This window comes from Girardinichthys multiradiatus, chromosome 12 (assembly GCF_021462225.1).
Source record: "Girardinichthys multiradiatus isolate DD_20200921_A chromosome 12, DD_fGirMul_XY1, whole genome shotgun sequence".
NCBI classification, from domain to species: Eukaryota; Metazoa; Chordata; class Actinopteri; order Cyprinodontiformes; family Goodeidae; genus Girardinichthys; species Girardinichthys multiradiatus.
This window is the reverse complement of record NC_061805.1, coordinates 50094178-50120631: the sequence shown is the minus strand read 5'-3', so window position 1 is coordinate 50120631 and position 26454 is coordinate 50094178. Positions and strand designations below refer to the sequence as shown.

The following is a 26454-nucleotide window of genomic DNA, read 5'->3' as shown; positions in this document are numbered from 1 at the left end:
TAGGCTATAGAAGACCTAAAGAGCAACAATTAAAACAATGTAAAAGTTAAAATATTTATAGATGTGAAAATTTCAATAAAACTGGAGACCCACCAACGAATTAAGTTTATGTATCTTTATCTTAAATAAATCAATATGGAAATAATTATTTTTTCATTGGAACATTTATCATTATAAGTAATTATTTCATCATTATTTCATTTCATGGTGATGTGCTGCAGCATATCTTGAATTTATTTTATGCCTTATAATCAGATTAACTCTGAAACTACTATGGAATAATCAGTTGGTCAGCAGCTGAGTTGCTGAGTTAACCAATCAGATGTTAGGGTTCATTTAGTTGTTCAAACTATTTCATAATGTACTGCAGCACATGAAATAAATATTTATGTATGATTTAAACATATAATTGATTTATGATTTAATTACATGTTCCTATTTAATAACTAAGCAATGAACTAAAAGATTATATAGATTCATTTAATTACCTATTTGATATACTTATTTCTGATGTTAATTTCAGCTTTCTGCAGCTGGAATATCATCTAGAACCTATTCTAAGAAGAGAAATTAAAATAGTTCATAAATTTAGAATGGAGCAGATAGGAGGTGGAAGATTGAAGGAGAAAAAGGAGGATACATAATGCAGGCCCCTAGTCCTTCTGTCCATCTCTGGTGTCATCTTACTATGAATGAGACTAGATACTTAAACTCTATCGCTTGAAGTCTAGACTGACCAGAAAGAGCAATCCAGCGTTTTCTGGTTGAGAACCAGGTCTCAGACTAAAAAGTGCTGACAATCATGCTGGCTGCTTCACACTGGGCTCACTCAGTCCAGATCACATTAAAAGTCATTGCTTTAAAGATGCTAACAGAACCACATTGGTTAGAAAAAGCAGATAAGACCCCTAAGTTCCCTAAACAGAGACCCTCCTCGCCATGACTAGGCCTTGACATGTTATCCATGAACACCCTGGCCTGACTTCCCCACAAGGCACCTTAAGCTACACAATCATAAGTCTTATCCACATCCACAAAACACATGTGAACCGGACAACCAAACTCCAACGACCCATCTGAGCAGTTCCACACACAAGGGTAAATATGTGGTTCATCGTTCTACGGCAGGGCTGAACATCTTACTGCTACTCCTGAGTCTGATATTTGAACCTCCTTTCTTACAGTTTTTCCAGAGAGGCTGAGAAGTGTGATGCCTTGGCAGTTCATTCTCAAGTACCTTTCTTAAAATTTGAGACCACCACGTTAGTCAACCTCTCCACTGGTCATATTCCAGTCTCCCATGGGAAGATTTGAGTTAACCAACACAGCTCAGCAATGTCCAGAGCCTTTCATCTCAATGAGAATCTCTTCCACTTCTGGCTTCTTGCAATTAGGGGGCTTTAATCACCTAGCCATTATGATGGCATCACCATCCTCCAAGTCCTCAGATGCTGCCTACTCCACAAAGAACATGGTGATCGGACTAAGGATTTCCTCAAAGTGCTCTTTCAACTCACAAACAGTATCGTCCATCCAGGTCAGCATTCCCCCTCATCAAACCAAACACAGCCTGGGATGGTCCATGCTCTCCCTTTCTTTTTGGCCAACCAGAAGTTCATCTCCACAGCCTCTACAAATTCCTCCCATTCCTGAGATGTTGCTTCTGCAACCACAGAAGCTGCAGACCCTCTGGCCACCTGGTGCCTGTCTGATTGAGTCCAAGCCCTAAAGCCAAAGTCTAGCATGAAGGCTTTTATCACTGCTAGTGTCCACCAGTGGGTCTCCTGGTTGCTGCCCTGGTGGATACCAACGACCTCCAGGCCACAGCTCCTGGAAGTCAGATTTGGACTGGACCTCCAGGACATGGCCCATTGAGAGTCATTGGTTCCAACCACCCTCAGAACATGAAGGATGTTCTCCCTGAGGTGTGAACTAAATAATTGTTTTCTTAAAATGCAAAATAATATTATATGATCAGATAAAAAGTTGGGAAATTAGTGAAAAAGAAGCCAAAGTCCAAAGAAAAACTTGGATTAAGACTACTTTGAGGTTCATGAAGGTACTGTTTTAAACAAGATTGACCAAATTAAATACTTTGAAAATGTTTTGGTTTCTAGAGCAAATCAGTGTCTAATTTGGTAGAAAGTCAGATTTGGAGTTCTAGTCAAAGTATCTTAAGAACACAAGTAAGAAGATGAGCAGTTGTTAGTCTAATAAACTGGTGATTTAAAAAGTATCGGTCAGAAAGAAAGCAGAGCAGTCTGCCAGACTCACTCCTCCGGTCCTCCCACCTCCTTACCCTCCTCCAGCCCAGACAGAGGAGGAGGAAGAGGAGGAGGAAGAGGGATGCAGGGAAAGCACACCTTACCTCCCTCCCTTTCTTCATCCCTCTTTCTATCCCTCCTCACTCCACATTGACAGCAGCTCTCATCACTACAGCTCAACACTGGTGTCGCCGGCAGGCTGAAACCCATTCAAACACACATTAAATCACACACACAGACTCTGAGTGGCATCTTCAGCACACACCAGGACGCCCTTGGACTGCTGCAGGCTAGGTGAGTAAATAGTTGGAAACTCCTCTGAGTGTGTTGCTGCTGTGAGGTTTGTGTGATTTCTGTGTTGGCTCTTTGGATGCCTGCATGTGCCGTTGTGGTTTCCCCTCTGCTCTACTCTGAGTGTGAGTGTGAGTGTGTGTGTGTGTGTGTGTGTGTGTGTGTGTTTGTGTTTACGAGGCACACCGGGGCCAATGAGACTTCTGTTTTGCAGCAGACCAAAACAAATCAACAAAATAATGCTGACTCGCTCTCAGAGGAGTGTGTGTTTCTGTGCAGGCATGCGTGCAAGTGTATTCCTGGAGAGGCCTGAAGTCTGACTGGAAACTTGTCAGCTGTTGGGAGATGTGTGAGTGTAAACTGGTGAGGTAGAGGCTCGCTGTAGGCCCAGCAGTGCTTGTCTGAGCAGCTTAAAGAATAAAAATCTTCTTGTTGAACTTTTTTACTCAAACATTTTCTGCTTGGTGCAGAAAAGTGACATTTGCTTGCAGAAAAACAGCGTCGTTGCTTGGAGAAGAACACATTTCTGGTCATTATTAAAGTCAGTTAACAACAAGTTCAGTTTTAGAATTAGATATATACATATGTTCACCAGACAAGAAAAGAGATACTTAATTATTATTCAACCAGTATTTTAACATTATCTTTTTTAAGCAGGGTTGTGTGCAGTACTTATGAGTAGTCAATATCTTACCTCCGATGCAGAGTGATCAGAACGATGACAATTTGGGGGCTAGAATGCTTAGTAATCTCCTTGAAGTCACAACGAGTAAAACAAAGTCCCTTGTGGTTGCCACCAGGATGTTGTTCTGAAAGTTTGGAAATCCTCTTCAGCAGGTGGGTGATTCGTCCACCTCGGTCCAAAAGAATGGTATCCTGTGCAAATATACAAATCAATTATAATCCATTATAAAATCCACCTATTTTACCCTTAAAACTCAAATTGTTTAGTAGAAAAAAATCATTCGCTTTGTTTTCTCTGAGCTTTGAATTTAGTGAACCTTTTCCACCCAAGAAAAACATAAAATTAACCAGTAGCAGCTAAAATCGGAGAACATTAAGTGACATCAGCTTCAGACAGGTCAGGATCTAGTAGTTCGTTGATTACACCTCATGGGCAGGCTACATACACCTTTGGCATTTTCACTTCACACCTAGATGGGCCTCTACAACCAGTTCTGCATGCAACCCACAGGAGCCCAGCCACAGCGTGAGTCCAGATCTTGGCTTGCAGGAAAAAGAAAAGGACTGTGCTGTTATGGATTATTTCATGCAATGGCCCTTCAAAGTAAAGGTTTCACAAGCCCAAACCTTTGTTTTGAAGAACCTGTCATCCGTGTAAATTGATTCAGCTCAGGTTTGACCTTTCTATTTGTTGAGTTTTTATGCTTGTCTTACTGTAAGCTGGTTTTAATGACAAAAAGCATTTTAAATACTCCTTTTTCTATTTTCACAAATTGAACAAAGGTTTCATGAATCTCAAAGTGTGTTTTGCAGAATGTCTCGTCAGCATAGGAACCAGATGAGGTTTGAACAGTCTAGGAGGGGTGCTCACACAAAAGCTGTTTGGTGCATCAGCAGCTGAATCCTGCAGCGATTCCCTTACAGTGGGAATACAAAGGAAGAGATGTGATCTTACTTTTAATACTTGCTCAGTTTCTGTTTAACCATACTGGTATGTCTTAAGGCTCCTACAGAGCTGGGGGTGCTTAACACCGTGGACGTCCACGCAAAGCTGGAGTTTTACAATCCTGTGCGCATACTCAGTGTCACACAATAAACTACTTGGTGCAAAAAAAGTCTTCACATCCAATAGTTTTTACATTTGACACTGTACTGATTGAAAGTCTGGAAAACTACAGTTTTATATTAGTTCCCCTAATATAAAATATAAAAATTTGGGGGAGATCCTTTTATTAGTAAATAAAAACTTTAATGTCCTGCTTTTGGATGCATTTGATTGTAACTGAAGCCTGTCTGAGTACAGTGTTTAATCTGAATGCTAATCATAGTAAAGTTGAACGATTTATTATAACTTTATTAGATCATAGCTAATCTGTCTTCTCAAGAGTCTGCATTAAAGGCTTTCTTTAATACAGAACACGGTCGTGTTCCTGGAAATCCTGGCTCTAAAGAACAAGTCTCTTTACTTCACTGAGAGCCTTCCTCTCTCTTCCTCTGATTCCCTCCTCTCGCTCGGTCCTCCTGTCTCTGGTCCAGTCCCTGTTTCAGTCAGGAAACCACGGAGGGTTTGGCTGGTATGAGTCTGTTTCTTTACAAGCAAACAGCCACAACCAGTCTCTCACCTCCCAGAGTCTGACGGGTACTGGGGTTTGTCTAATTACCAATCTGTCATTCGGCTTTTCGTTGTTAAGAAATGATAAGTGTGCAGCGGTGGTCTGACCAATGCTCAGCGGCTACTTCACTTACTGTATTATTGCAATATTATAACTACTTTAATGCACTTCTTGTTGAATATTTCTTCTGTAGTTTAACAGTTTTATCAGGATGCTCAGATTATTGCTGCAGCTCTCTTCTCTTTTATGAACCTTTTATATTTCTCAGATCTTTGTGACGACAAGAGTCATTTCACCTAATTTCACCACCCTTAGTGAGTGAATGGGTGGGAGGGTATGGAGGATGCTGATGACACAATTTTCTCTGTGATCTTAGTTGGAATTTGGTCTTTTTACTCATGGGATCAAGGACTCTGAATCCTTTTGTCTGGTCCCTGTTTGGAAGTGAGTTTTTACAGTAAAACGCTCTCATATTTGAAATGACCCAGCCTTAGCTTTGGCTAATTGCTCTCTTTCTTTGCCGATAAATGTGTGGAAAGGGTGTTTTGTCTTAAACCAGAAATAACAAATTTGGAGCTGCAAGACTGGTCACAGCAGATTTAACATCTAACATATAATATTGAGGGTGTGACACTGGTCATCTTCTAGACCACCATTAGTCACTCTATCATGTGTTCATCCATCATTGTGTGGTTTGTCTCATCCACAAAACAGGACAGGTCCAGACTGCAACGAATAATTGGGTCATCAGGGCTGACCTTTCCTTCCAGGACCTGTACAGGTCTAGGGTCAGATAAATGGCAGCTAACATATCTGCAGACCCCACACATTACCGACACAAACTGTTTGGACCTTTACCTCGGCGCTACAGACCAACCACCATAGTTTCTTCCCCCAGGCTGTTTCTCTGATGGACACAATGACAGCTCACAGTCTGAGTAGTCAGCTACTCTGCTGTGAAACTAAAGAACTATATTTGCACTATCCTAACCTGCATTCTTTTCTTTATTTTAAAGAAATACATTTGCTGTATGTACACATACATGTACATAATGTTACATTGATCTTTTTTTCCCTCCAAAGTTCATATGTTTATACTTAAATTCCTTGTTTGTGCACACAACCTACCTTGGCCAATAACGTTTAGCCTATTTTTAAAAAAACAAAAAGAGATAAATCTGATGGATGTTTTCTCACTGCAGGACATAAGGAATGTCTTTCTTCTTCCTGCTGAGTAATTTCTGCAATTCAGATGCTATAAAATCTATAGCAAAAAGTTAACTTCCAGCCAACCTCAAGACCAAAACATGTACCATGACAAAACTCGCATTCAAAGTTGGCTTAAAACATAATCCATGTGGTGTTATGGGCTGAAGAGAAAGCTCCAAGCTTCAGAGCTGTTTTCTTTTTAGTGACATCTAGTGTTTTGGGGAGGGATTGCAGGGATCTCTAGTGTAATAACCTGTTTATTTTATTCATCCCTCCAGCCATTACCTTATGTGAGACCAGTTTGGCAGCATAAGAGGTCCTGATAGGACACAGAGACATGTTGGAAGAGACATATGGTCCCTCCAGCAAGTTCTGGGTCTGTCCAGAGTCTCCTCCCAGTTGGACATGCCTGACATCCAAAGACAGGGGCCCAGAAGGCATCATGATCAAACTTCTGAAATGGCTTAGCTGATGTTTCGAGACAGAGGAGCATCCACTCTACTCCAGAACCCCCCCCCCCCAAGATGACCTGGCCCCTTACCCAATCTCCAAGGCTGAGCCCAGTCACCCAATGGCAGAAGCTCTTTTCAGATGCTTGAATCTGGGATAATAGTCTTTCGGCCCCCATCCATCACTCATGGCCATAGGTGGGGGTGGGTAAGATGAACCAGTAAATAGACAGCTTCAGTTTTTGATGCAGCTCTTTCTTCATCTTCATCTTTCGTCTTGTAACCGGTGGGTTGCCGGTTCGAGTCCCCACTATGTCTGCCTCAGTTGTTGTGTCCCTGGGCAAGACTTCACCCGTCTTGCCTACCTCTGGTGGTCAGAGGGCTCAGTGGTGCCTGTGTATGGCAGCCTCACTTCTGTCAGTGTGCCCCAGGGCAGCTGTGGGTACAATGTAGCTCACCACTGTCAGTGTGAATGTACAGGGGTTGGACAATGAAACTGAAACACCTGTCATTTTAGTGTGGGAGGTTTCATGGCTAAATTGGACCAGCCTGGTAGCCAGTCTTCATTGATTGCACATTGCACCAGTAAGAGCAGAGTGTGAAGGTTCAATTAGCAGGGTAAGAGCACAGTTTTGCTCAAAATATTGAAATGCACACAACATTATGGGTGACATACCAGAGTTCAAAAGAGGACAAATTGTTTGGTGCACGTCTTGCTGGCGCATCTGTGACCAAGACAGCAAGTCTTTGTGATGTATCAAGAGCCACGGTATCCAGGGTAATGTCAGCATACCACCAAGAAGGATGAACCACATCCAACAGGATTAACTGTGGACGCAAGAGGAAGCTGTCTAAAAGGGATGTTCGGGTGCTAACCCGGATTGTATCCAAAAAACATAAAACCACGGCTGCCCAAATCACGGCAGAATTAAATGTGCGTCTCAACTCCTGTTTCCACCAGAACTGTCCGTCGGGAGCTCCACAGGGTCAATATACACGGCCGGGCTGCTTTAGCCAAACCTTTGGTCACTCATGCCAATGCCAAACGTCGGTTTCAATGGTGCAAGGAGCGCAAATCTTGGGCTGTGGACAATGTGAAACATGTATTGTTCTCTGATGAGTCCACCTTTACTGTTTTCCCCACATCTGGGAGAGTTACGGTGTGGAGAAGCCCCAAAGAAGCGTACCACCCAGACTGTTGCATGCCCAGAGTGAAGCATGGGGGTGGATCAGTGATGGTTTGGGCTGCCATATCATGGCATTCCCTTGGCCCAATTCTTGTGCTAGATGGGCGCGTCACTGCCAAGGACTACCGAACCATTCTTGAGGACCATGTGCATCCAATGGTTCAAACATTGTATCCTGAAGGCGGTGCCGTGTATCAGGATGACAATGCACCAATACACACAGCAAGACTGTTGAAAGAGTGGTTTTATGAACATGAAAGCACTTTGGGGTCTCTGGGGACTTGATAAAGCATACAGGCCATTTACCATTTTTCCTGTTGAGAAACATGGCCTCTCATCCTGGCCACTACATACAGAACTGCTTCTGTGCATGCTGAAGGTCATGGCCTGGAGAACCCGAGAACTACATTGTCCGCAAACAGCAAAGATGAGATCGCGAGTCTTTCAAACCAGACTTCCTCTTCTTCACCACTATATCTTGAGATAAAGACCATAAGCAGGATCGGGCCCCATGGGCACCCTGGTGGAGTCCAACAAGCTTGATGGACCCTGAATGCATACAGCTTTGACGTTGGATATAAAAAGAAGAGGTGGATGCAAATAAACAGAAGATTGTGTTTGTTTTAAGACAGGCAAACTATGCAGAAAATTTGAATCATTACATTAATTCTATACAGATTCCCTAGTCAAATAAAATCTGGTTAAATCTGTTTTCTCGATGATTACATTTAAATAAATGCTTTGGTTCGTACATTTAATCAAACATGGATCACAGGAGGCTCAAAGAACAGCTGTTGGATCATTTCAGGTCTTCTGTAAAACATTTTCATTTAAAAAGCATGGTATTCATATAACAGGTGCCTGACAGCGCATGCATGATATTTAGGCTTAGGTCCCAAATGTTCAGCACAGCTCCAGTCCGGCCTCCCGGGGGAGGGACCTCTGCTGTTCGTCTGTCTCCTAAGGTTACCAGTGCTACAAAAACAAGACGGAGAGGCGAGGGGCCCCAGGGGTCCATCAGGGTGGGGACGGCGCAGGGAAGGAGTGAGAAAGGGAGAAGCAGGGAAGAAGAGGGAACTGTGTTTACCTTTGTCTTCTTTTTTTTGTCTGCCCTGCTCGACTGCTTGGAAACGACAGCAGAGTGAGGAAGGAAAGAGGAAGACCCTGTCTGGACGGGAGCAAAGCAGCAGGCCGACTTTCTGTGTGTTTAAATCATAGAAACCTGCAGGGTGGTGGAAACATGGAGAAACTTAGGATTGGTTTCCTGTAGGAGCTTAGTCTTGGCTGTATGTGCTCTTATCTTTCATCTCAACATTGTAGAAATTAAAGAATGTTTCACTTTACTGAGGACAGATACTACTTTCTCCTTCATTAGTCCTGTTTCTCAACCAACTGGGAAAAAATCTCTTCTCAAGGCAATCTGAAGGACAAAAATACAAATTTATATGAAATTCTGTATAATTCAGCTCACACCATATTCAGCCAAAACAATCCAATACAACATGATTATTGCAACTCCGACAATATAAGATGCAAACTGGTGGAAAGTTATCTAAGGAAGTCCAGTCAAATTTGCTGAAAATTGACTCTCTGCACCCTACTCCTGAGCAAGCATGTGGTGACAGTGGAAAGGAACAATTTCCTTTCAACAGGAAGAAAACACCAGCAGAACCAGAACCAGAGTCTGAATAAGGGGTCATCTGGTGCAGCCAGCTTAGAGCAGACAAGAACTTTACATGAATAATGATGGAAAAAGGCCAATTAAATATTCAGAGCGTTTTCATACCTGTAGTTCGTTTACCTTGATCCAAATCAGTTGTTGAGTTTGTTAACTTGTAACTTTTTCTGCTGGTGTGGTTCATTTTCTCACAGAGAAAACTCCAAGCAAACCAGAACCTGTCCCTGCACACCAGGAGAGAACATTCAGTTTGTTTATGGGTCAGACGTGTCCGGGTTGGGAGAACCAAATGTAAATACAGAAAGCAGATTCTGTGTTGTGAGCTAGAAAACATGGAGAATTTAATCATATCATTAGTGTGTTTGTAGGACGTATTTCAGGTGAAATTATCTGAGAAGTGCAAAAGTGATTCTCAGAAGATGTGCTGAAAGTTTCCAAGGGCTTTATGTTGAAAAATACACGTTTTTTTACTTATTAGTTCGTTTACTTTGCTTCATCCCACAATGCAATGCAAACCTGGCTACAGGAAGCCGTTTGTTTCAAGCTTGCAGTGAACACTTGGTAGCTGTGTCGGATCAAAGTCAGATCACATTCACACCACAAACAAAGAGCTCTAGAGTTCGTTTGGACCACCTGCTCCAAACGGTCAACTGAACCGGACCAAGGGGGTAAACAAACCAGAGTTAGTTTTAAACGAACTAAACAGCACAGGTGTGAAAACGCCTTAGAATACAGTATATGATAACATGATGGATAGACAGACGGATGGATTGATATATCTTTTTTGGTTGCTTCTGTTTTTTGGTCTCTATGAGGTGCAGAGCCCGCGAGGGGACATGGGGGGATTTTTTTTTTCTTTTGCATCCCCATGCAATACTTTTTGCATTCCCACTCAATACTTTTTGTATTCTAACCCAATAGTCTTTGCGTTTTCTTGCAATACTTTCCCCCCATGTCCCCCCGCGGGCTCCGTATGATTGAATATCCCTTTATTTAAGGCCAATTTAAAAATAAAACTCAATAAATCCCAAAAACGGGTGTAGTGTTTGTTCCATTTTTGCAGTTGTCTGGTTTGGAAACTATCCCACAAAGTATTGCGAGATAACGCAATGACTATTGCATGGGAACGCAAAACGTATTGCATGGGGATGCAAAAAAAACAAAAAACCAATGTCTCTTTGCAGGCTGCGTTAGGAACAACTTTAAGATTTTGGCAAATAAAGTTTAACATTAAATTAAGAGTTTTCTTCAAATAAAAGTCGCAAAAAAAAATAACACATTTTTAACCTGGCTTCAAAGATAAAAGTGTATCCCCTAAACATTTCATTTAACCAGGCTTTGATTTGTAGAAACTTGTGTTTTCATGCCCAGATCTTTGCATAAAGTTGTTGTAAGTTACTGGCCTCCTTGTTCACAGCCAACATCCTTAGAATTAAGAAAATGAAGGTGTTTTTTATCCCACAACTATTTATGGGAATCAAGGTATAAGGTTTTATTCCTGCGAAGGCAGAGTGGGAATATGCAGAGCACTGATCAGGGTGCTTTTCTCAGCAAGAACATTGTCAATTCAATTCAATTCAGTTTTATTTATATAGTGCCAATTCACAACACGTCATCTCAAGGCACTTCACAAAGTCAATTCAATCGAGTCCTACAGATTTCAAGTCAGGTACATGCATTCCAATTAATCCTAACTTTCGAACAGTGCAGTCACATTCCGTTATTTATTCAATACGTTTAAAAGGTTTTTCTATCTAAGGAAACCCAGCAGATTGCATTGAGTCAGTGACTTTCAGCAGCACATACAGTAGAAGAGTAGAAGAGCAGTCAGTAGCTATGCCTAGAAGAAGAGTAGGGTTAAACACTGAAAGACAGGGCCAAGTGTATCATCGGTAGAAGGTGAGCATTACATTTTTGGCAGCAGAAACTTGGACAATGCCCCCCTCCAGGTAGGTGTCACAGGTAGATGCAGAGTCAGGCCAGGTGTAGCTTCTAGGAAGAGAAAAGAGAGAAAACATAAAGTTAAAAGCTGAAATAACAGCAAATAATGCAAAATTGGAGAGTAGTATGAGAATGTAGCAGAGAGAGTGAAAGCTGTCATTATGTCCTCCAGCAGCCTAAACCTATCGCAGCTTAACTACAGAGATAGCTCAGGATAACCTAAGCCACTCTAACTATAAGCTTTAAAAAGGAAAGTTTTAAGCCTAGCCTTAAAAGTAGACAGGGTGTCTGCCTCATGGACTAAAGCTGGGAGCTGGTTCCACAGGATAGGAGCCTGATAACTAAAGGATCTGCCTCCCATTCTACTTCTAGGAACCACCAGTAAACCTGCAGTCTGAGAACAAAGTGCTCTGTTAGGAACATATGGAACAATCAGATCTCTGATGTATGATGGATCTAGATCATTAAGGGCTTTATATGTGAGGAGGAGAATTTTAAATTCTATTCTGGATTTAACAGGGAGCCAATGAAGGGAAGCTAAAATAGGAGAAATATGATCTCTCTTTTTAATTTTTATCAGAACTCTTGCTGCAGCATTTTGAATCAGCTGAAGGCTTTTAATTGCATTTTGAGGACATCCTGATAGTAAAGAATTACAATAGTCCAGCCTTGAAGTAACAAATGCACGGACTAGTTTTTCAGCCTCACTCCTGGACAGGATATTTCTAATTTTGGCAATGTTTCGGAGGTGAAATAAGGGGATTTAACAAAGCTAGATCCTGTAAATGACGTTTGTGAAGCAGAATGAAGCATTTTGACCAAATTTCCCCAATGAAATTGACATGCAAAGGTGAAATGCTGAGCTTTAAGTCAAAATCTAGACTCTGGTTTCAGTTATTATGCTAATGTGTGTGTGTGTAAGCAGCAGTAAGGAGTACAAAATGCCTGTGTGTGTGTTTAGGATGTCTCCATACTTGTATGTGCACACAGCTCAAACATGAGCGTGCACAAAGCCCACAGTGATTGCACGTACTGAGTCATGCCACTGGTGGAGTGTATAGGCACGTGTATCCATGTTGGACAAAGCATCCGTCTCCTCCATGAGTGTGTGTTTGGCAGCTGGCTGGGCTCCAGCTGCGTCTGGTTGGATAATGAAATCCAGGTGTTACTGTGGCTGCTTCAAGACACCTGTCACCAATATTTAATGCCAGAGAAAGCCAGACTGCAGAGAGAGTGAAACGAGCTGTTTGCTTATTTTAATAAGACTGCATAACTTGACCTGAGGAGAATGGATAGAGAGCTTTCCTAAAACTCTTTGCGTGGATCAATAAGCCTGTACTAGTAATCATTATCCTTCTCTGGCACAAACTTATAAAAAAAAAATGACATCTAGCTGACGGCTTAAAGAAATACGAGCAGATGACCATGGACAATTTGCTATGCAACAACAGGGTTAGTGCATATTAAAGAAAGTGTGCATGGAGGTCTGTTTACAGTATATTCTTCATACATATAAAACCCTGAAACAGAAGAGCAAATCTGTATGGAACAGTTCATGCAAAAACACCCAATGGAAAATCAGCAATGGGAGATAATTTACTCTGCAGGAGAAGAATCCCTTTTCTATCTTGAGAGGAACCTAAACCTGCTAAGGTTTAGAAGATGATGTTTTAAAAACATCAAGAGGTTCATTAGTGACCACATCAGCTATCAGTATTCCCTCAGCAGCATTAACATTACTCTATTTGTGGTAGCAATTGTACCTAAAAATGTTGAGACAGACTTGGAGGCAATGACTTGGTTGAATAAGGTCCAAGTCATGAAGTCATCAGATATCTCAGCTGGTTAAAGAAGGAGAAAGAAACCACTGGAATCAAGCCAAGCTCCTCCCCCAGGATGTAGTCCAAACCCAGAAGACTGCATGGGAAGCCAAGGATTACTGAGCATCAGAACCACCTTCAGGATGATAGACGGCCAATGATGGAGTACTAAAGTCAGATTCAGGAAGTGGGTGGTATCACAAAGACCTACCAAAGGCCAAAGAGGACTGGACTGATAGACCAACACAAAGTAGAGAACTATTGTAAATATGAAAGTAAATGATGGTCTACAATTTGTTTTCCCAAAGCTTCCCTGATCCAAACACTGTTGCACCATCTTTGACTGCAGTTACAGCTGCAGGTCTGTGGGCGTATGTCTTTACAAGCTCAAAATAGCTCCCGCTCACCTTAGCATCTCTGAACATCAGTTTCCAGGTCTTTCCAAGGATTCTTAATCAGATTTAGGTCTTGACTTTGACTCGGCCATGCTAACACACAGATATGCTTTCACCCAAACCACACCGGTATGTTTAGGGTCCTGTATTTAGCTCTAGCCGTCTCCTCATCAACTCTAAACAACTTAATTCTCTACAAAATTTCTATCGAAATCTTTGGGACTTTGCTGAATCATTGAATTTCAGGAAGCTGCTTTGAGAAGCCTCCTTTTCCTGAGAGTCTGTGCCTGTTCCTGCCAACCTTTACAAACAGACATGTACATTTCCTTATGGTGTGTGGACCCAAACAAAGCCCTACCTGTGTAGCAGCAAAGGGAAACTTCCCTTCATCCTTCCAGCACTTTAGGACTTGTTTAACTTTTTTAAACGGGGCCTGCTGCTGTCCAACTCACTTGTCTGCACCACCTGTGGCCTCTCAGCAGCCCATCTGCGTCACGCTCCACCTGCCAGAAGGCGTCTGCATGGATGTGCTGGCAGCCGGTCTGCACGGGCCTGGAAAACAGATGTTACTTTGTATTTCAGCTGCTTGGAATTCACTTGTATTTAAATTCATCATGTTTAGATTAAAGTTTATGTAATTCAGGTTTGATGCAGGTAATTCTAATCCTGGAAAGGAATCATCAAACCTTAACTGTTAGGGCTTTCATTGAGGGGTATATATGGGTTCTCTATTCCAGGATAAATGTTCTCATTCACCTCTTATCCCTGTAAGTCTACTGTCTGCTTGGGAATGTTGGCTTAGCTCGTTGCTACCCACTTCAGGTATCCCCTCAAACCACTACTGATGTGTTTAAGAATAAAGCGATATCGCTGCAGAGCCAGAGAGGAAATATTAAGACTGCCAATGTGTTCCCTTTGCATAAGGAAAAAAATCCAGTTGAGACTCTTCTGTGGGTTTGGAAGCTCAGAAGCCTCAAATCGGAGTTGGGAGAAACATGAAAAAACCACCCACACGTCTTGGTTGAAGGTTTTCATCCACAGCTCATGTAACTGCCGCAAAAACTCATTAGTGGTGGCGATACTTCCATTTAGACCCCTCAGTCTGTGTCAAACAATCATCACTTTGTTGTTTTTATCAAGAAACACATGGAGGTCTGTGGCCCGAATGATGATAACAACTCCTGCATGCATGTTCTGAATGTTTTCCAGAAGACAAACATGCAGATTAAAGTAGAAATGTTGTAACTGAGTCCGCTTTCTTCTTTCCTTTCTTTGTGCAGGATGAGGGTGTGGTCATGGGAGCAGTTTAGGGAGACAGGTGTGGTCCTCCTGGGCTTCTTGACGCTGACGATGTCTGTGGGAAACCTGTCCACCAGAGGCCTGCAGGTACACACAGACCTCCATTATATATCAGATTTCTGCTCCAGTTCAGGGGTCACATTTTAAAACATTGCGTAGGATCTATACTAAAAGTTTACTTTCAAAAGCCAAAAATCCAGACTTCTAAAACCATGTGCACGCTCACCAGCAAGCACTTTCTCCTTTATAAATCACAGCTGCACCTCATTGGTGGAAATACAAGGTTCTGCCCTCTTCAGGCTCACATTCAGTAATAAATGGTCACTGCAAAGCAACTTATGAATGTCAACGTGTATTTAAATGAGCCAGCTGATCAACCTTATTTCATAGTTGTGTATAGTTATGGCTCACCAGGGCAAGCATAAATAGCATTGTGGTTTAAATGCGTATAATGACGTCAATCTATGATTAAAGTCTGATATGGAATCGTTGTCGACGTCGTTGTCGTCGTTGTCGTCGTCTTCCGCTTTATCCGGGACCGGGTAGCGGGGGCAGCAGACTCAGCAGAGACGCCCAGACGTCCCTCTCCCCAGACACCTCTTCCAGCTCCTCCGGGGGGAGCCCAAGGTGTTCCCAGACCAGCCGAGAGACACAGTCCCTCCAGCGTGTCCTGGGCCGTCCCCTGGGCCTCCTCCCGGTGGGACGTGCCTGGAACACCTCCCGAGGAAGGCATCCAGGAGGCATCCGGTATAGATGCCCGAGCCACCTCAACTGGCTCCTCTCGATGTGGAGAAGCAGCGGCTCTACTCCGCGACCCTCCCGGATGGCCGGGCTCCTCACCCTATCTCTAAGGGAGTGCCTGGCCACCCTACGGAGGAAGCTCATTTCAGCCGCTTGTATCCAGGATCTCGTTCTTTCGGTCATGACCCAAAGTTCATGGCCATAGGTGAGGGTAGGAACGTAGACCGACCGGTAAATCGAGAGCATCGCTTTTCGGCTCAGCTCTCTCTTCACCACAATGGGCCGGCACAGCGCCCCCATTACTGTGGCAGCCGCACCGATCCGTCTGTCGATCTCCCGCTCCATTCTTCCCTCACTCGTGAACAAGACCCCGAGATACTTAAACTCCTCCACTTGAGGCAAGAACTCCCCTCCAACCTGAAGAGAACAAGCCACCCTTTTCCGGTCGAGAACCATGGCCTCGGACTTGGAGGAGCTGATCTTCATCCCAGTCGCTTCACACTCGGCTGCGAACCGCCCCAGTGCATGCTGTAGGTCTTGGCTAGATGGGGCCAGCAGGACCACATCATTTGCAAAAAGAAGAGACGAAATCCTCTGGTCCCCAAACCAGACCCCTCCGGCCCTTGTCTGCGCCTGAAATCCTGTCCACAAAAGTTATGAACAGGACCGGTGACAAAGGGCAGCCCTGCGGGAGTCCAACATGCACCGGGAACAGGGCCGACTTAGTGCCGGCAATGCGAACCAAACTCCTGCTCCGCTTGTACAGAGACCGGATGGCCCCTAGTAAAGAGCCACCGATTCCATACTCCTGGAGCACCCCCCACATGGCATCACGAGGGACACAGTCGAATGCTTTCTCCAGGTCCACAAAACACATGTGGACCAGTTGGGCAAACTCCCATGAACCCTCGAGTACCCTGTAGAGGGTATAGAGCTGGTCCAGTGTCCCACGGCCGGGACGAAAACCACACTGCTCCTCCTGAAGCCGGGGTTCGACTATCGGCCGGACTCTCCTCTCCAATACCCTGGCGTAGGCCTTACCAGGGAGGCTGAGGAGTGTGATTGCCCTGTAGTTGGAGCACACCCTCCGGTCACCCTTCTTATGAAGGGGGACCACCACCCCAGTCTGCCAATCCAAAGGCACTGTCCCCGTCCGCCACGCAATGTTGAAGAGGCGTGTCAACCATGACAGCCTCACAACATCCAGAGACTTGAGGTACTCAGGGCAGATCTCATCCAACCCCGAAGCCCTGCCACCGCGGAGCTTTTTAACCACCTCGGTGACTTCAGCCTGGGTGATGAAAGAGTCCAATCCCAAGTCCCCAGCCTCTGTTTCCACCAGGGAATGCGTGATGGCAGGATTGAGGAGATCCTCAAACTACTCCTTCCACCGCCTGATAATGTCCCCAGTCGATGTCAGCAGCTCCCCACCCCCACTGTAAACAGTGTTGGCGAAGCACTGCTTCCCCCTCCTGAGGCGCCGGACGGTTTGCCAGAATCGCTTCGGGGCCAACCGGTAGTCCTTCTCCATGGTCTCACCAAACTCCTCCCAGGTCCAAGTTTTTGCCTCTGCCACCGCCCGGGCCGCGGCACGCTTGGCCCCACGGTACCCATCAGCCGCCTCAGGAGTCCCACAAGCCAACCACAGCCGATAGGACTCCTTCTTCAGCTTGACAGCGTCCCTTACTGCCGGTGTCCACCACCGGGTTCGGGGATTGCCGCCGCGACAGGCACCGCAGACCTTACGGCCGCATCTACGGGCAGCAGCATTGACAATAGATTTGGAGAACATGGTCCATTCGGACTCTATGTCTCCAACATCCCTCGGACTCTGGTCAAAGCTCTCCCGGAGGTGAGAGTTGAATACATCCCTGGCCGAGGGCTCTGCCAGACGTTCCCAGCAGACCCTCACTATGCGCTTGGGCCTGCCAAGTCTGTCCGGCATTCTCCTCCTTCAGCGGATCCAACTCACCACCAGGTGGTGATCAGTGGACAGCTCAGCTCCTCTCTTGACCTGAGTGTCCAAAACATGCGGCCGAAGGTCTGATGATACGACAACAAAGTCGATCATTGACCTCCTGCCTAGGGTATCCTGGTGCCAAGTGCACTGATGGACACCCTTATGTTTGAACATGGTGTTCATTATGGACAATCCGTGACTAGCACAGAGGTCCAATAACAAAACACCGCTTGGATTCAGATTGGGGAGGCCATTCCTCCCAATCACGCCTCTCCAGGTGTCACTGTCGTTTCCCACGTGGGCATTGAAGTCCCCCAGCAGAATAATGGAGTCCCCAGGAGAGGCACTATCTTGCACCCCCGACAGGGACGCCAAGAAGGCCGGGTAGTCCGCACTACCACTCAGCCCGTAGGCCGAGACGACAGTCAGAGACCTATCCCCAACCCGAAGGCGTAGGGATACGACCCTCTTGTCCACTGGGGTAAACCCCAACACGAGACGGCTGAGCTGGGGGGCAACAAGCAAACCCACACCAGCCCGCCGCCTCTCCCCGCGGGCCACTCCAGAGTAGAAGAGAGTCCAGCCCCTCTCAAGGAGATGGGTTCCAGAGCCCACGCTGTGCGTGGAGGCGAGCCCGACTATTTCTAGTCGATATCTCTCGACCTCCCGCACCAGCTCAGGCTCCTTCCCCCCCAGCGAGGTGACATTCCACGTCCCTAGAGCCAGCCTAAGCATCCGGGGATCGGGCCGCCGAGGTCTCCACCTTCGTCCGCCACCAAATCCTCTTTGCACCGGTCCCACACGGTTCCCCATGCAGGTGGTGGGCCCACTGGAGGATGGTCTTGCGTCTCTCATTCGGGCTTGCCCCGGCCGGGTCCCGCAAGGAGCAACCCGGTCACCAGGCGCTCTCCGACGAGTCCCGACCCCAGGCCTGGCTCCAGGGTGGGACCCCGGCTCCGCCGTACCGGGCGACGTCACGTGTCTCGATTCTGTAGTCATCATGAGGGATTCTCGAACCGCTCTTTGTCTGACCCGTCACCTAGAGCCTGTTTGCCATGGGAGACCCTACCAGGGGCATTTAAGCCCCAGACAACATAGCCTCTAGGATCATTCGAGCACTCAAACCCCTCCACCACATTAAGGTGGCGGTTCAAGGAGGGGTCTAATATGGAGTGAAGTTGAATATCTGAGAGGAATCATGATGCAGTGTGGCTTCAGTTCCCCACCTCTCCATCTGCGTCACGTTTCCCCTGTCTCTAAAACAAGCATACCCATGGGTCAAAGTTCGCATGAGTGGAAAGTCACAGAAGAGCTGATCATGAGGCATGCAAAAAAAAAAAACAGGGTTCAGTTCATGTCCAGTCACAGTGATTCAGAAATATTCACACCACATCAACATTTCCAGATTTTGTCCCCTTTTTCATAGATTCTTTTGGGGATTTTATGTGACAGACCAACACAAGTAACAGGATTTTATTAATTTAATTAAAACAATCTGAAAAGTGTGGTGCACATTCATACAAAGTCTCTGCAGTTGCAGGCGGAAGTCTTTTGAGGTTGGTCTCTAGCAGCTTTGCTCAGATGAAGGCTAAAACTTTTACTAATTCTGCTTTGCGTAACATCTCCAGCTCTGTCAAATTGGATGAAAAGCATCTTCGAACATCAATTTTCAAATCTTGCCACAGATTCCCAGGTGGATATATGTGTGAACTTTGACTGGGCCATTCGAAAACGTGGTTTGATCTAAACATTTCCTTTATAACTCTGCAGGAAAGTGAACCCGCTCCAGCCTCATGTCTTTCCCAGCCTGTAAGACGGTGGTGTCCAACTATTTGCCCCATGGACCATAATCAGCATGTTGAAAGAGACCATAATTTTTTTCCCCAACTAAAGACACAAAATTATTTTATCGTGAAATCTTTCATTTTTACCTGTATAATATATATATTACAATAAGGTGTGAAAAAGGTTCTCAGATATCTGCCTTAATAAAAGAAAGGTTTCCAGTTCCCTCACTTTTTGGACCAAATGTTTTCTATTTTCTTGGAGCAGAAAATGTTTTTAGTCTGCAGGAACAACGAGAACTTTCTTCTAGAACACCAGATTTATTCAGCCCATTTCAATGAATGGGTGTTCCCCAAGTCTGGTTTCGAGTGAGAACGAGCTGGATGTTTGTGGTCCGACTATAATACTATAAAGAAAGCAGAAAAGAACATGCCTAACAAAAGAAAAAACTTTTTGTACCAAACATTTTCCATTTGAGAAGATATATATTTATCAGTGAAAATCTTACCCATTAAAAAAGATTTAAAAAACTGTCAATCTGCATCAGCGCCATCTGCTCAATGAACTTCTTAACCTCCGGTTGGGGGCACACGCAAAAAAACACATAGAGCCACACAAAACCTTTTATTTTTATTTCCCTTTATAAATTTTTATATTTAAAATGTCTTCATTGAGAACCAAAGTCAAATTCCTTCTTTGTGCACACAAACTCAGCGAATAAAGCTGATTCTGATCATTCCAAGGGCCACAAATGGTCCCCGGGCCACACCTTGGACCAACCTGATCTAGTAGGTTTTCTTCCAGCATTGTCCTGTATTTAGTTCCATCCATCTCTCCATCAACACTGACCTTCTTCCCTGCCCCTGCATCCCCACAGCATTGTTGTCCTTGGTGGGGATGGTGTGTTCAGGGCTTTTCTCCTCATTCATCATGTTTGCAAGTGTCTCCTACATTCCTTGTGGCTCATTGCCTCAGACCTTGTCACAATTTTTGTGGCTTTTTGTCAACAATAGTTTTCTTCTTGCCACTCTTCCATAAAGGGGTTCACGAAAAGTGGCTGTGCTGCCGAAAGATGTACCTCTTGACTCCTCTGATTAATGCTCTCCTTGCTGTCAGTTTAGGTGGACGTCCATGTCCTGGTAGGTCTGCAGTTGGTCCATCCTCTCTCCATGTCCAGATGATGGATGATCAGAGCTCTGGGAGATGCTTAAAGCTTGAGATAATGTTTCAGAACCTGACCCTGCTTTAAACTTCTCCACAACTTCCTCCCTGACCTGTCTGCTGGGTTCCTTGATCACTGTGATGATTCATTGAACAGCTGCATTAGACTGAAATTGATTTACACACAGCGGGACCCTGTTTACTAATTAGGGGACTTCTTGATTGCACAGGGTTTTATGTAGGGGTATCAGAGTAAAGGGGGCTGAATACAAATTCATGCCACCCTTTTGGATTTTTATCAGTAAACATTTTGAAAGCCATTTATCTTCGTTCTTCACATGTATGAGCTACGCTGCATTGGTCTGTCAAAGTCCCAATGAAATAGGTTGAAGTTTGTCTTTAATGTGACAAAAAGTGAAAACGTTAAAGAGGTCTGAAACTTTCTCAAAGAATTTCCAGTTCCATGCAACAGGAACGCCATGTTCAGGTGTTTAAACTTCCTCAGAAACAAAGAGAAGTTACTAATTCAGAGCGCTGTGGAGAGTTAGTGTCGAAACGAGCCCTCAGCCTCATAAATCAGGACTTTCCTCTGGACTCACGTGCCTGTCGCTCCGTCTCCCGCACACAGTCTGTCTGGTATTTGCTGAGTTTCCCTCACAGCTGCTCTGTCTCACACCTTTACAAGAAGCTCAGTGTACATTCCAGCGATCCCTCCGATGGATCTGTTTGAATAAATGGATGCAGCCTTCAGCCTGGGTTAATGCTGCTAATCCACATCAGGAATGTGCAAAACGCTGGACGCCTTCACACACCAGGGCCTCCGCACAAAAACATTGTGACGCTTACTTCATTGGCCGGGATTTGTTCTGGTTCCTGATGCACGCTCCCGTGACAGTCCAACAATAATACAGCTGTTGTTGTTACTGTCAGCTGGATCACCGCAGCTTAGGTTCTGTACACACAACACGGATCATTTGCAAAACAAACCTGTTCTGCTGTGTTTGCACCTGTCTTCCACGTCAGAACACAACCCAAAGTAAAGATAAAAAGGTTCTTCGCTAAGTTATCAGAACACCTTTAGTTTAGAGGACATTTTTATTCCTAATGATTCAGAGATCAGAGTAAAAGTGACTCAACAGAGAAGTGGACCCTTATTAATTGCTTTAAATGTGTGTCTTTAACTGTCATTTCCCAGGAGGAGGGTGCAGCCTCCAACAGCCTGGAAGATCAGCAGGAGGTGACCACCTACTGGTGGGGCGAGTGGGCCAAATGGACTGCCTGCACTCGGACCTGTGGAGGGGGGGTGATGTCCCAGGAGCGTCACTGCCTCAAACAGAGGTTGGTCAGTCCAACCCTAACACTAGGAATCTTTACATTTACATGGGTTTACTAAAATCAGACAAGAGACACACTGTCATTACTTGCTAAATAAAAACAAAGCCAAAGTGGAAACGCTGTGTGGAAAACTACAGTATGTGTGAGGTGAGTCGTTGCTGCCTTCCGAGCGTTTAAGGCAGAGAAAGTAGCAGCCAGATGCTGCTTTAATGCATGCAGGTCTGTGTTAACACAATGCCAAGGCAGAAAGACATCAGAAATATTCTTCATGAGTCCAAAACTGTTCAGACAGCTACCAATCTGCCCAGAAGTGGACATCCCAGCAGATTCAGCCCTATGTCAGAGCATGAAGCTCACAGAAATGACCAAAAACCCAAGAGCTCCATCTAAGACACTACAGGCCTTAAAGGTTAAAGGTCAAGACAGAATAATTCTCGACTGAACAAAGAGAACCACTATATTCTTTTCTGCATGAAGCAGTTTTGATAATTATCACAATCAAGGTTCTAATTAACAACCATGTTTCTAAGAAAGCATCTGCTTCACTACAAACTGAAAGAACAAATTAAAACTTACTTTGTGATAGAGATTTATTTTCAAAAAATGCCTTAAACTAAACACACATTTCCCTTAAACATTGTAGAACATTATGGATTATAATAAACCAAAGATACTAGTATTGTATCGTACAAAACCTATTTGTTTCAGTACAAGAATAAATGTTTATAATACTAGTCTCCATGCTGTGGAAATGCTCAAATAATTTGGGATCCCATGTGCCTGACAGGGCACATGAGTTCTCTGGTTTATTGAGTTTAAATCCTACTTCTGGTCTGGTTCTTCAGTCAAACACTGTCATTACTTGAACGCCCGGCACCAGTACGACTTGTTTGTAAGGGTGGAGGGGGGAAGCCTCCTCTATCTACACAGAATACAGCTGCATGACGGAGGTTTGTTTGCAAAGCTGCACCTTTATGAACCACAAGACTGGACCAACATGGACAGATGCAACCATGGAGAACTTTGTTCAGCGTGGCGGTGGGCTTGTTAGCACAGGACCTGAACTTTGCAGACACTCAGTCAACCATGAAGTCCTCTGTTTACCAAAGTTCTGGAGTCAAATCTGAGGTCATTGGCCTGAACTGGGTCACCAACAGGACAAGGATCCCAGACATACATTAGCTTGACCCAGTAAACATATCTAGGGGCGTGGTTAACTTAAAAATTCAGCTCTTCCCAGATGGACCTTTGACAGAACAACTGGTGGAGCAGAACCTGTACCTCTCAGGTGGAGAAACACCAGACTGGTGCAGTGCCCATGTCAGTTTCTGGTGCTAAAAGCTGACAGATCAAGACTGGCACCTCGGTTCCACCTCCTTCTCCTTTCCCGCCTCAAATAGAAAGGGCTTTAGAACTCAGAACTGAACCATAAAATCCTTCTAAAAGACTTAAATTCATGTTGGTTTCAGAGAACCTCGTGGGTTTTAATTGGTTTACTTAGTATTTATTTCATCTTCCATTAGTCACAAAGCTTGTCAGTGGTCTAGAGAGAAGAATTATGGTTGCTTGTGTCTGTTTATGTTTTCATGTGTCATTAACCAATGCTGGGCGGATATTAGAGAGATTAATAATAACCAGCATTTCTGATTCTGTTTGTGAGTCTTTATCCTCAGTGTAATTATCTCTGATTGGCTGTAAGTAAATCTGAATCCTGAGAAATATAATTATGTCTCAATGGAAAATTAAGATTGATTCTTTAGATTAATGATTAGAAGAGATTACGAGACTGGTTGACTGAGAGCATTAAGGGAACCAAACGGTTTACTATGTCCTTCTACGAGAAGCTGCTTGTGTTTCCCTCATGTCCTCAGCCTGAAATTCAACCCAACATTAGGTTTAATGTGCTGCTGTTTGTTTTCTGTCCAAAGAAAGAAAGTTACTGCTGGGAAGGACAACATGACCTGCACAGGAACGGCCAAGAAATATCATCTCTGCAACAGTGTAGTGAGTCTCAGACTTCCTCTTCATCTCGTTGTTTTCATGTCTTTATTAAAGCAAACATGGCTGATCCAACTGGCTCACTGCAGGGGAGTCCGGTTGTAGTGAGTGAGAAACAGAGTGGGATTAAAACTGTCAACCACTCCTGAGCAAATATGCGCTTTCAAGAAGGTATTTGTCAAATAAATTGTAAACCAGAGAGCTGGTCCTGTCTGATAGTGGATCCAGCTAAGATCTTCCCGTCTTCCTGGCTGAAATGGATCAGGTGAACAGCCAGGCTTTGTTCATTCTGGTGTTCATGGTTCAGCCAGGAGATACCTGAAAGACTCAAACACACTGTAGGTTCATCACAACACGACTCAAAAGGCTTTTGTCATTTAACTTGAATAAACGTTTTTTTTTATAAACTTCTGCTAAATCTTTAAGATTTCAGCTATAATCTAAAATTCAGGCAGATTTTCTCTACTTTTAAAACCCTGGAAACATTTACATGTCAACATCATTCATGTTTAACTGTGTTCATGTCATGATCTGTTTGTTAGGTGTTTGAGTTTAAGTTTGATTAGATTCTTTATTCATTTTTGTATTTTGATTACTTCTTGGATTCCTCTGCAGGTGTTTTAGTTTGAATTTCCTTGTAGTTGTATTTTCTCCTCTATTTATGTTCAGTTTATCCTAATTTTTTAGTTATTTAAAGCTCTGTTAGATTTCTTCCTGTATTTCTTTAACTCCCATCTCTTCTGTGTTAATTAGCCTCCCTCCTTCAGTTGCCCTGCATTCTCTGGTCCAGTCCAATCTGCGCGTTGTTCCTATCAGACCCCAACATAATATGACAGTTTAATGTTAACATTTATACTGATGGGCGTTAATTTGCTGTTTTGCCTCTTTTTCCCTCCTGCTGATTATTTAAAGCAAGGGTGTCCAAACTATACAATAACTGTACTGCTATAAAAGAAAGTGATCAGTGAGTGCTCTGAGTTTGGTGAATTTGGCCCTTTTGACCAAAGGTTTGGAGCCCACTAATTTAAAGTCAGGTTAGTTCTTCTGGAGACGGCGTAGTTGGATCTGATTAAAGCAGAATGTGTTATCATCATCTCTTTCTTCTGCATTAATTATCCTGCATTAATACGTTCTGTTTTAGTGAAACAGCTAAACCAGGAAAGAAGCCTCTTTAAGTTTCCCGTGGTGTTTCTGGTCAACAGGACTGTCCTGCCTCTGGAAGGAGCTTCAGAGAGGAGCAGTGTTGGTCGTTTAACTCACAGCGTTACAGTGGGAGGAACTACTTGTGGAAACCTCTCTATCCTGGTAATATTATCCATGAAGCACTCAGGCCAGAGCCGGCTCAAGGCACAAGCAAACTAAGCCGTGTGTCTGAGCTCAGTATGTTCACAAATACATTTCAGCAAACAACAACCAATAATCCCTCAGTGCTTAAAAGCTCAGCTAAGGAAACTTTCTGGGTTTCCACCAGATCAGCATTTAAACGCTGTTAGAGGCGGTGAACAGAAGAAGGGCCACAAATCTAATCCTGCTTCACACTGAATATGAGAGTGAAAACAAGAGAAAACCACACGGCATGGAAGGTTTTAAACAGAAAATAAGGAGTAATAATTACATTTATTCTAAATGTTTCAATTTTATTCTATTTACCCTTTATTTTTGATACAATAAAACATAAAAAATTTAATTCTGTAAGGGAAGAAAACACTGAATGACACATATGTAAAAACAATTACATAGAACAAAATAGAAAAAAACTATTTACATTACTAAAATATGTAAATGAACAATAAAGGAATATAAAATAAAAGTTTATTTAACTTGTGGTTTCAGTCTCAGTAATCCAGGACCAGATGGTCCTAAGTCCTCTTTCTCCTCTCATCCAAAAGGCTTCTTCTAAACATGGGTTGGAGGTATGAAGCCATTAAGGTCACATGGGTCACTGGCTATACGCTCCTTTTGGTTCAATGTTTGGGTCGTTGTCACTTAATGACCCAAACATATCTCTAACGATACCAACATGTGAGATGGTTTGGTCACGTGTCTCAAGCTGTGAATAGCTGTAAAACCAACTAAGAGGACGAGTCAAGGCATCTCTGTAGGTGTCTGTGTAACCTGATGCAGATGTCTTCGTTTACTCCTCTCTTTCCAACTGTCCTTCCTGTCCAAAATGTACACATTGCTATCTTTAGAAGAGCACCCTTTGACCTTAAGATGTGGATAAATTGCCTATATGAATGTAAATGTTCTGACTACGGCTTAAAAGCAAGTTACTTCCAACCACGTTCAGAGCTGAAGAACTGAAGCCTTTTATGATTAGAGGTAAAACATCTTCAGGCACAACATGAAAAAGTCTAGTTGCCTTCTATTCATGCACTTAAAAATGAAACAAAAATGAATTTGTAAAAGAATCTTGCTAAGCTACAATAATAAAAAAAATATCAATGTAGATGCTCATTGAATGTTTTTTGCCTTTGAAATCAATAGTTTCTGCTGGTGTGATGCCTTCAGGATGTTCCAGAGATAAACGCCTTAATGAGACATCCTGCTCTGGGTTTTAATCCCTAATTTGAGTTAAATTAAAAGCTCTTTATGGGAAGACTCGAGGGGACTGGAGGGTTTGTAGGATGTAAACAGCAGGCAG

The 26454-nt window shown here is 43.8% G+C and overlaps 1 protein-coding gene across 1 annotated transcript in view; it reads left to right on the top strand.

Moving 5' to 3' along the window:
- Window positions 1-2411: 2411 nt before the first annotated feature.
- The window catches only part of adamtsl2 (ADAMTS-like 2), a 44357-nt gene continuing 20314 nt past the window's right edge, over window positions 2412-26454 (top strand). Inside the window, exons 1-5 of the mRNA XM_047380555.1 lie at window positions 2412-2558; window positions 14812-14917; window positions 21673-21815; window positions 23741-23816; window positions 25013-25115. Of these exons, the coding sequence (XP_047236511.1) occupies window positions 14813-14917; window positions 21673-21815; window positions 23741-23816; window positions 25013-25115 (427 nt within the window). The 5' untranslated portion in view covers window positions 2412-2558; window position 14812. The remainder of the gene's footprint in view (window positions 2559-14811; window positions 14918-21672; window positions 21816-23740; window positions 23817-25012; window positions 25116-26454) is intronic.